Below are 11462 nucleotides of genomic sequence, written 5' to 3'. Positions count from 1 at the left end.
GAGATGCCACGTGCTTGCCCTCAGACGTTGAGAACATTTGATTCCTTCCACGCCGTGATTAGCAATGTCTCGTCTGTATGATAGGATCATCAACCGGTTGATATACCAACTCGAGTTGCTATATTTTCCTTTCATCCAAACATTCACTTTTATGTAGAGGTGATAACTTTAGTTCAAATTTAAGACCTTCAACTTTATTATGAAAGAGATTCTTCAATAATAAAAAAAAAAAATAGAAACAGAAACAAAAAATATTTTTACAATCAGATACAGAGACACATATATTTCCGTCTTACCGTACCCTCATCTCTGTCACTTTATATTAATATGTATATTTAAAATTTTAATATATTTTTATAGTTTTATATTATTTATGTTTTTTAAATTTATTTATATTTTTATTGTATATATTAAAGTGATTAATATATAATATTTATGATATTTAAAATAGTAAACTAATTTTAATTTTAGTTCATTTTGTTATTTAATATATTTATGATATAAATAAGAAAATTTTTCTTATAAGAATAGTGATAGAGAGAATTTTTTTTTTTGTAAAAAGATGATAAAAATTTTTTATCATATTTATAATAAAGACGACGATTAAGATCCCTTCTCCCCATCATTCAGACTAGACTTACCTTATAATATAGGTTGTTGATGAAAATTGATATTGTCCCTCAAACATTAAAATTAAAGGCATTAGTCATTCAAATTTGGTAACTGTTAGAAAGAGAATTATTGTAAATTGATGATTCATTAAAGCCATGCATTTAAGTGATTAAAAGACAATAAATTTTACAATAAAGTTATACTTATATATTTTTAATATATAAATTAAGTATATAAATAATATATTATTATATAATTAAAGAATTTTTAATTAAAGATAAAATAATATCTAATCATATAATGATATATTATTTATATATTTAAATTTTATACTAAAAATATATCTATGATATTATTTATCCCTAAACTATTATCTTAATAAATAATTTAAATAACGAAATATAAAATTTTATATAAAGGTAGTATGAATTCAAATTTTTTTTGATAATATATCAAAATTAAAATTTTAAATTATCAAAATAATATATCTTAAAAGAGGTTTCTCAATTAAAAAAAAAAAAAACACTAAATGGGTAATACTAATACGTCACTAATCAAAAAAATAAGGTATAATACTATTCTATTGCTTCATAATCAGAAGCGCTTCTCCTTTTATCAGTGTGGTTGGTCAACTTTGGTTAATCGGTCAATCATTGAGTCAACACAAATTACAAAAATGTGGCAATGGCAATCCTAATTTGTACACGTGGTAAATGTGCCTTATCTGGTAGCCATTAAAGCAGTTAAAGGCAGGGCTTGCAATTCTCCTTGAGTCTTATCACCACAATAACTTTTATTAAATGCTTGGGCACCCCCTAATTTGGAATTTTTCAGCTTCCAATTTTAAGAACGGCCAAAGGACTATTACCCACCCAAGGTTTAGTTAAAGACCAATTTTTATCTATTAACATTAAAAAAATTTAAATACTTATCTAATTATTAAAATTTATTATTAAGGTTAGAGATAAAAATATTATTTAGTAAAAATTTTTAAAAACTAAAAATTTATCATATTTCTCTCTGAGTTTAAAAATCTAATAATTTCTTTACACATAAGATTTGAAAAGTGACTAAATTCTCCTTAGGTTTTTCTTTTCTTCTCCAACCACCTCTATTCCAATCAATAGTTGGCTTTTCCCACCCATCTCTCATTTACGACCATCTCTCCTAGTGTCAAAATTTGGTTGCTAGTCAATATGATGACTTGTCTAGAGATGAATCATCTTTATCTAAAAGATTCGTCATCATCCAAATGAAGATGAAATTGGTCGACCGTTCATCTTCGATTAGACAATGACGAATTATCCAAATGAAGACGATTTGTTTGTTTGTCTCAAGATGAATCGTCATGACAATGGATCAACATTGAGAGAGGCAATCAGGAAGGAGAGATGGGTGGGAGGGGCCAGGGCCACTCGATAACCGAAATAGAAGTGGTCAAAGAAGAGAAGAAAATTCTAAAGGAGATTAAGTCACTTTTCATATATTGGGTAGGTAAAATGGTTAGATTTTTAAACTTAAGAAAAAAATGATAAATTTTTAGTTTTTTAAATATTTTTACTAAATGACATTTTTACTCCTAAACTTAATCGAAAATTTTAACAAATGAATGAGTATTTGAGTTTTTTTTAAGTTAATATGTTAGAATTGTCTTTTTACTAAACTTTGGGCGGGACATAGTCCTTGGCCTTTAATAAATTATTATTTACCCTTGCTCAGATGGGAGTGCCCAATTCTATTTTTGTTCAATATTTTTGGAATTTTAATAAATTATTTTTCATTTATTATGAACTAAATAACGAACCCACTAATTTTTCCCTCTTGTTTTTACTTTCGTCTGAGAGGGGAAGCTCAGGAGTTACAACTACAGATAAGTGTCAGCCGTTGGATCCACCTCTTAATGGACGACTATGATGTCATGCGGCACATTACGAGGCTTGGGACCAGCTTTATGTCTAGCTTCTGTTATGGAGTTTTCATGCAAGGAGGATAGAAGAAAGAAAATTATCACTTAAATCTCTCCCAAAATTCAAGCAAATTTCAACGCCTTTAATATAATTCCTTTCTTTTCATAGTTAAATTTAATCTTCTTCAACCCCCTTTCATGGAACCAGGAGGAGCAGGAGAAGGCGGTGGGTTTGGGCATGAAAATCTGCGAAACAATAAACGTCTCATTTGTCCGGCCACTCCTCCATTAACAGCCATAGACAGGTTCTTATGGGGTCACAGCTTCCATTTCAATTCGAATCAACAGCCACGAAACAATCTGAAAAATAAAGAAACAACACCCAATGGATTGACTGGTGGTTCTTTTTCTTCATTTAGTGGAGCAATTAGTGGCTATGGAGGTGAAGTTTTGTGGCCAAGCATCCAAGAGTTGAACATTGTTAATGAAGAAAGTGCTGTAATAAATAGTTCATATGGGAGGAACCTTAACGAGCTTTCAGAAGAAATAAAAGTTGCAACAAAGAGTAGTTACAAAGGGATTCCGAAGAAGGCTAAGAAAGCATCTTCTCAAGCTTTGATCAAGGGGCAATGGACAGAAGAAGAAGACAGGTGATATATACTCTATGCAAAATGGTTCTCTATAATTTCTTTATCATCATTTGTTCAGTATTTGAGTTGAAACTAAACTGTGTTAGGGTTTGTTTGTAGGAAACTGATCAAGTTCGTGAAGCAATATGGAGTACGAAAATGGGCTCAAATAGCTGAGAAGATGGCCGGTAGAGCGGGCAAGCAGTGTCGTGAGAGATGGCACAATCATTTGCGCCCCGATATTAAGGCCTGTTTCTCATTTCGGAATAATCATTTCAGTTGATTAAAAAAATATATATAATGGGTGCCAAAAACAAAAATATAATACTGATTTTCAGATATATCGTATTAGTAATCTTGTGTAGTATATAATTATAAGATAAGGAAACCCTAGATAGTGATGTAGATATTGGTTCCTTCAACATTTCTTAATCTTTTTGTGAGTAAAGTTTATTTCTAGAAATAAATAGGGTTTAGATTTTCTAGATAAACAATTCTCTCCCACCAACAAATCATATATGGGAAATTTACTTGTGTGCATGCATATATAGCATTCGAATGCTTGTATTGAAGAGTGTCTAGGGTTTTGTTTTAATCTCTTACAAGTGCCAACGGCCAAACCCATAAGGCTGGATCTAGCTTCTAAGGCTTTAAATTTGTATCCTTTCACATTTATTTGAAAACTTTTTCCTACAAATAACCACAATGTAAGAAAAGGTCAGGCCTTTTACCATATTTTAATTATGCATTTTTGGCTTGTTAATTCGGTGGGTTTTTTTGTTTTATATTCAGAAGGATAGCTGGAGTGAAGAAGAGGAGAGAATGTTAGTTGAAGCTCATGGCAAAGTTGGGAATCGATGGGCGGAGATTGCTAAGTGCATTCCTGGGAGAACTGAAAATGCCATAAAAAACCACTGGAATGCCACAAAAAGAAGGCAGAATTCAAGGAGAAAGAGCAAACAGACACAAAAGCAAAAGGCTTTAAATACAAAGCCTCAATCTTCTGTGCTTCAAGACTACATAAGAAGCAAGATTAATGCAACCAATGCCACACAAACATCCATTGCAGCCGCCACACCAGCTAGCTCCACCGTATCAGAAGACCCCACATCAACGTATTTCAATCACTTTCTTCAAGACTTATCAGAATCCACCACAGATGATTCTCCACCTTTGATCACTGAAACATATGATGAAGAGCTAGTCTTCATGCAAAACTTCTTTGCCAACAACAGTTACAGTCAACCATCCATTCAGTATGATGGAACCTCCTCATCAGCTTTTGATTCTTCTAATCACCAGCTCTCCCATGTAACAGATTATCAATGTGGCTTCTCTTCAACTCAAAACCAAAACGTAGACACTCACACTACCCAGCTATATTCTGATCTTTACCTGTCATATCTGTTGAACGGTGCCACCATTTCTTCATCTTCTGTTGATTATGGCTACAATAATTACACGAACATGGAGTACTTCCAGGGAGACAATCATCAAGCTTTTACATATGGAAAGAAAGAGATGGACTTGATAGAGATGGTATCTTCTTCTCATCAGTTCCCTAAGTAAGATTGCTCTTGTGTTTTCATGAAGCGTCCTAATTCTGTTAGTGGGGTTAGGACATTTGTTCGGTTACTGAAAATTTGAGAAACAAGAACTGTTACAAATGGAATTTGGATTTTTCTTATGTTTTTTTCGTGAGCGTTTCTGTTTTATGGTTTGCAATGGCTTGTGAAAAAATTGTGGTTATTTTGTGTTATTCAGCTGCACTGAGGTCATTTTCTTATGGCCTATTAAGTTATGTTTCGCATTTTTATCTAAGTTCTCCCCAACTTCTCTCTTTTTCTTAAATGAATCTCTACACAAAATTTTCACATAAACTGATGATATTACGCAGTTAATTATGAAGGTTTCTATATATATATATATATTTTCTTTCAAAAATAAGCACTACTAAAAAATTTATTTATTTATTTATCTTTTTTAATAATAAGAAATCTCATTTAAACCCTATAGCTTCTTTGAGATGGTCATCAAATCACTGAATCAGATAAGGAGAGCTTGAATCCAAATTCTCTATTTTGGAAACGCATCCCTTTACCACACAGGATGTTAAATATTGTATACTAAACTCTAATTTAACTAGTAAAAATTTAAGACATATATGACATTGTGAGAAATACAATCAAGTTACATTGAGCAATATTATATGTGGTTCACTTTAGGTATATAATTTTGTATACATTTATATACGTCATTACATGATTAAATGTTACTTTATCTTAAATTCAATGTCACTTAATTACCTAATGATATATATAAGTGTGTACATATTTATATATCTAAAATAAGTATACATAATTTTATTATAATTATATAAATATACATACTATATCATGAAAAGGCTAATCAAGTCACTTGCGATCGGATTACAAGATAAATAAATAATATGTAGCACCTTAAGTTTTAGTATCAAGTGATCTAGTCACCATCGCAGTATATATGTACTTCAAATTGAGAAGAAACTTGTACCAGGTTATATTAATATGCAGCACAACAACCTGACAGATTGTTGCTTAATACAGTACAAATGGCCACAAAAATATGCTGAGAGCAATGAGATGCTTTTCTTATATAGAGAAAACCTGTATCCTTGCTTCATATATGTAGAGTTTTGGAGGTTTACTTGAAGTTGAAAGTCAAACACAATTTGAGTTACCGTCAATTCGCAGGCCTTGACCCGGTCTGGCCCGTGGGCACAACGGCCTGCACCAGAGTCAGCCTGGCATGGCCGGGGACGTGCCACTGCCTAGCCCAGCCTTGATTCAGTTGTATGAAGACTTGGGTTTCTTTCCCTGTGAATTATAGTTTGGGATATGATTTTCAACTGTCTAACTCAAGTCAACATGCACAAATATTTCAGCTGTGAACGATAAACCCTCTCATGCGTATCTTTTTACGTTACAAATGGTCAAAAACAGAAAGCATATTAAAGCGAATGAGAAAATATTTGTTGGTTGCATTACAATAAAATATAGCAAGGGTTTTATTTTAAAGTTGACCAATTGACAAAATATTGCAAAGCCTATATAAACTCTTTTTTTTTTTTTTTGTTTTGGGCTTTGGTTGGCACAAATAATAATTGATAATTAAAGATGATAATTTTGATCTGAATTTAGAGTTTATGATTTTAACGAAAAAGAGATTCTCTAATAAAAATAGGAAAAAAGATAAAGATAAAAAATATATTTATAATTAAAGACACACTAGGGATAGAGATACATATGTTTCTTTCCTGTCCTCATCTCTGCTACTTTATATTAATATTTTTATTTAAAATACTAATATATCCTCATAGTTTTAGATTATTTATGTTTTTTAAATTTATTTGTATTTTTATTCTGTATAATAAGATAATTAATATATGATATTTGTGATATTTGAAAGAGTATGTTGGTTTTAACCTTAGTTAATTATATTATTTAATATATTTATATTGTGTTTATAAGGTATAAGAAAAAAATTTTTTCCAGTCAGGATAGGAATACGAATGGGGAGGAAATTTTTTTCATAAGGGAGATGAGAAATCCTTATTATCCCCATAAATTAGGATAAACTAAAAATATAGATTGATATCTCCAGTGAAAATAAAGACGAAGACGAGGAATGATATCCTCTCCCCGCCTCTCCCGTTGATGATATTAACCACTACTTGGGCTATTGAATAGACAAGGGGTCCCAAATGGAGGTCTATTATAATATAAATATCAATAAAGCGGAACATTTGCTAATTTGCAACATAAAATTACAAAGTAAAGTAACTAAAGTTAAGCGAATCAAAAGAATAGGACTGCATTTTCATTTTCCACTCAAGGTTTGGTGAAGTCAATTTTCCACTGACTTTATTTTTAACTATAAAATTTTACTCAAAAGAGAACATCAAAAGAAAAATGAAAAACTAATGGCATCCCATAATTTCTTTTTTTTTTCTAAAAAGCCTATAATTGTGCAATTGCACCAGGGCAGTTGCAATTTCAATGCTAGTGTCACAAATTGTTTGAAATAATTTTAGGATTCCGCCTTGATTGGTGCAATCCATCCATATGACATTTTTCGGTGAGACTGTAACCCTTGAATTTGACCAAATTGCTACCCCTAGTCAATAGATAAATGATAATTTCCCGAAAGTTAAATAATTATAAGTATAGTTATTCACTTTTTTAGCACCATGTTAATACCTTCTTAATGAAGTTTTGATTCAGAATCTAATGGGCAAAACTTTATCTAAATTGATGGTCCGATCGATCCGATCAGAATCGATACTTAAAACAGTTTTTACTCCGATTCGATTTTAAAAATCTTGCATAGAACAACAAGCGTCCACCCAATTAAAGTAAAAGAATTCCAAAAAAAAAAAAAAGAGACAAATTCTTTCAAATCTGAGTCTATAATTGTATTGTAAATTACGTGAAATGGCTTAAAAGCAATACTTAAAACCCTTCAACACTTATTTCCCTTACAAAGAGTTGCAAAATTTATTTGTCAGCACGTTGATTTTGAAGACCTTGAATGTCAAATAAAAAATAACTCATTTTGTCAATGTCAACACAGTCGATAACAATTTTAATTTAAACCCATTGAAAAATTAAAAACCTAATAATTGAGTAAAATCATTCATGGCCGCATGATCCACATCATGCGTGCTTAAATTATGAGAGATTGCAGGCCTCTGCGACCGTTATGCATGGTTTTTATTGGACCCACATAAAAAACCTTTTTGATCATCGTAAAATCAAACGGTCGGCGATGGGGCTGTGTCTGTGATCATCACAGACATTAGGCAAATTAAAAAAAATCTGCAACTAAAGCTTGATCACCGCCACACATTACTACAAATTTAAACAAAAATTAATTAAGATTACATACAGTTTAACATTATCATAAGCATTTTAACACACTGATTAACTAATCAAGTTAACTCACTTGACTCAAGTTACTCACTCATACGGTGTACACAATCACAAAGCAAGGAAGCACAGCCCTTGGATTAAAAACCAAAAGCTCTTCTTCGTCCAATTTGGTGTGGACCCCACTGGCACCCCTCCCAACGACCGAGTCAAACCCTCCATCCTCTTTCGTCTGATCGTCGTCCGAGTCACAGCCGACTCGACCTGCCACCACCCGGCAAACCAGCATTGCTCGTTTCACGTTCATGAACTTGAACTCCTCCTCAATCTCCTCTGGGATCGCCACGTGTGCCCTCCAGCCAGTAGATAGTGTAGAAATCCCGTCCAACTTGGGTGAGAATCCCAACTTTATTATTCCACAAACACTGCAATACTGCTGGTTGCAAATGCTAGAATTCCCGTTAAGTCCCAAATCACAAAGAAACGTTGAGCAGTAAAATCTTAACAGCTCGTTACCGTCAGCTATGCACCGCTCGTCTCGCCTCCTGAGGGCACCGTTTCGTGCGGCTTTGGCTTTGACAAACTCTCTGTACTCTTCAAATCTCGATAGAATCTTTGGGCTGTTGTGGATCTTCAAGATTCGAATTATTTCCGGGTTTTTATCTTTGTTGGGCCAACCAGATTTGAATATGATGTTAACAATATTCTTACCCGAATCACCATCAATTAGCTCCGATACAGCGTGTTTGATAGCTTGGTGTTGTTCAAGGAGATGAGGTTTCTGAAAAATCTCGCCACAAGTTGTGCAGGGAAAGATATCGTTACGTAGAGGGAAGAATGTTTGATCAGCCGAGATATCGGATTCTGAGCCTGAAAGAGTAGTTGCTTTGACACGTGGTTGTAAATCTGAAGTTTGAGTTTGATGATGCTCAGGTGGGATCATGGAGACAAGGGAATGCTGAGATGATCTCGCTGAGGTTAAAGTTGGAGATGGTGGGCGAGTTTGTGGGGTGGTTTTGTTAGACGAGAAGATACGTTTAATGTAGGACCAAGAAGAAGAGAGAGCTTTGTGGGGTTTAAGGCGAGATGGAGAAGCAGATAACGAGGGAGGAGCAGCTTTTGGTCCTTTTCGTTTCTTGGTACCCGGTGGGTGAGTCTTGGAGGTGAAAATGAAGCAACCCAAGTGGAGAAGAAGAAGGAAAAGAGTAAGGAACTTGGTGAAGAATGAACCAATAACACGTCTTTCCGCCATTGCTGTATGAAAGCTTGAGCTCTGGTTCAGAACATCAAGAAGTCATTGCGAGAGAGAGAAGATGGTGGCGTGAACAATGGAAGAAGAAGAGACAGGCAAAGGGAAAGGAAGTTTGTAAAGGGAGCTGACGTAGTGTGGGGGCTTAGAAGAATAAAGTTAAGAGTGGGTGCAACGCAATTTCGTCGGCATCTCTATGACTGTGAGCGCGTGTGTAAAACGAGGTTAAATTTATAACAGAGTTACAGTACTACTGTAAATATGCACTTACTTCAGTTTAGTTGAAGTCTTGAAGAAACATATCTAGCCAAGTAGTCATCATTCATTTTACTAGGATGTCCGTTTGTGTAGCCTTTAAGACTTTAACCGAAAGCAAGTAACTGTATTTTCATGTTTTCCCTGAAAGACGACACGTCGTTCATCACCCTCAGGCATTTTCCATCGTCTTCCTCCGCGGCATCGTTTTCTTCCAAATGCAAATGCCTATTCAACTATTGGTCTATTACATAGTCAGAAAGATAGGGTAGATTCAGGAATAGAAAGCCTCCACAGTCAAATCTAATTAACATTGCCCTTATTGCCCGTTAAAGAAACTCCTTTTTAGATGGGCTTGCATTTAATGCAACTAGCAATAACTGCAGTCACCATAATTAGCAGCAAGTTAGTCCTCGTTTAGCTGAGAATAATAGAGCAGAATGATTATCATCTGAGCTAAAACAATCAAAAGATATCTTTCAATTTGTCACCATTGACAATGAGGCAACAGAGAAACTAATAAATGGAAGTAAATGTTCGGTGATTCTGTGAAGGAATTGACATGTGAATGTCACATGTTCGATCTTCTACGGTGTATATATTTATTTATTTATTTATCTTGTAATTCAAATTAAATTCCCAGTTCAGTTGTGACATGAACGTGGTTTATAAATTTAATGGAATATTCTAACACGTATATGGCCATGACTCTCCATCTCTCAAGGGGAATCCAATGCCTGAAACTTGTACCCATTTCAGAAACCCCATTGCTTTGTTCATTGAATTAACATGTATGGCCACAATTTCGAGTCATATAACACGACTTTTTCTATCTTCTTATCCCCTACCTTAAAATCTTTCATCAAAAGCAAAAAGTAACCTAATTTCTTCTGCGTACATCCACGTTATTGTCGGCTTTCATTTGTTTTTACATGTCAGCTCGTCAGACAACATAAATCTCTCCTCCGTCTTGTATATATGGCTGTGAAATTAGCTAGCCAGAAATTTCAGCAATAAACCCAGTTCTGCCGCTCACTAACATGGCTTCTGTTGCCCACTTTGACAACACTTTGGCATAGTTTGCCCATCTATTATTGCACTTTCACGTTGCCTTTAAAATATATGTTATATATACATAAGACTGATTATTTTATATTAAGTAAAAGGTTAATTAGTTTCTTGAATATGTGTGTGTGGTTGTTCATTAGCTGTTTTTACGACTTTTTGAAGGAACCAATCCAATCAACATTGTTACGTGAAAAAGGGCTTTGATTTGAAGCAAACAAAGCAGTTAAGTTCATATAAATGTGAATTGCATAATAAATTCTTTGTAAATTATTTCATTTTAATCTAGTAAAACATGAAATAAAATTCCTATTTAAGACATTAGCATGAAAGAAAGGTATTCAATTTTTTTTGGAGTTTATCTTGCCTAACTATAATTTTCTCTAGTCTAGTGACCAACCTCATAACCACTAAATCAAGTAACTCAAGAGTTCTTAAAACCATATTTTTTATATATAGACTCTCATCTTTTACCATTCAAATTATCATTTGTGGTCTAAAAATTTTATTTGATAGTCAACAAATCAATATAAAATAAAAAAGAAAAACTTATAAATTATTAAATTTTAGCTAAATTAATTTGTGGAATAGGAAAGAACCCACTAGATCCCATGACTAATCATAATGATAATCAACAAATGTCTAACTTCTTAACAATCTGGAAAACTCTCGAAATTGATTAAAAATTTAACTTAATTATAAAAGGGTAATAATCAAAGAGGCACGATGATCACAATAAAAAACAAGCAAAAAATCAAATGTAGATGGTGAGTCATTTTCACAATGAAGGTGAAGATTCAGAAACCCTAACTATTCATCAGATAAAGCCAAAAAGAATA

General features: G+C 33.3%; 2 protein-coding genes across 2 annotated transcripts; one reads left to right on the top strand and one right to left on the bottom strand.

Annotated features, from left to right (window-relative positions):
• The first annotated feature begins 2716 nt into the window (after positions 1–2716).
• LOC123208619 (transcription factor MYB119-like) lies at positions 2717–4837 on the top strand. The gene is made up of 3 exons (XM_044626149.1): positions 2717–3168; positions 3268–3394; positions 3940–4837. Exons 1-3 carry the CDS (start codon positions 2717–2719, stop codon positions 4714–4716), a joined length of 1356 nt encoding a protein of 451 aa, XP_044482084.1. The 3' UTR covers positions 4717–4837.
• A 3179-nt stretch (positions 4838–8016) lies between these two features.
• LOC123199957 lies at positions 8017–9464 on the bottom strand. Its single transcript, XM_044615022.1, has one exon. The coding sequence runs from the start codon at positions 9304–9306 to the stop codon at positions 8149–8151; it is 1158 nt and encodes a 385-aa protein (XP_044470957.1). The 5' UTR covers positions 9307–9464; the 3' UTR covers positions 8017–8148.
• Between the last annotated feature and the right edge of the window lie 1998 nt (positions 9465–11462).

The sequence above is a fragment of the Mangifera indica genome, chromosome 2, assembly GCF_011075055.1.
Source record: "Mangifera indica cultivar Alphonso chromosome 2, CATAS_Mindica_2.1, whole genome shotgun sequence".
Lineage (NCBI taxonomy): Eukaryota > Viridiplantae > Streptophyta > Magnoliopsida > Sapindales > Anacardiaceae > Mangifera > Mangifera indica.
This window is presented reverse-complemented; position numbering and strand designations above follow the sequence as displayed.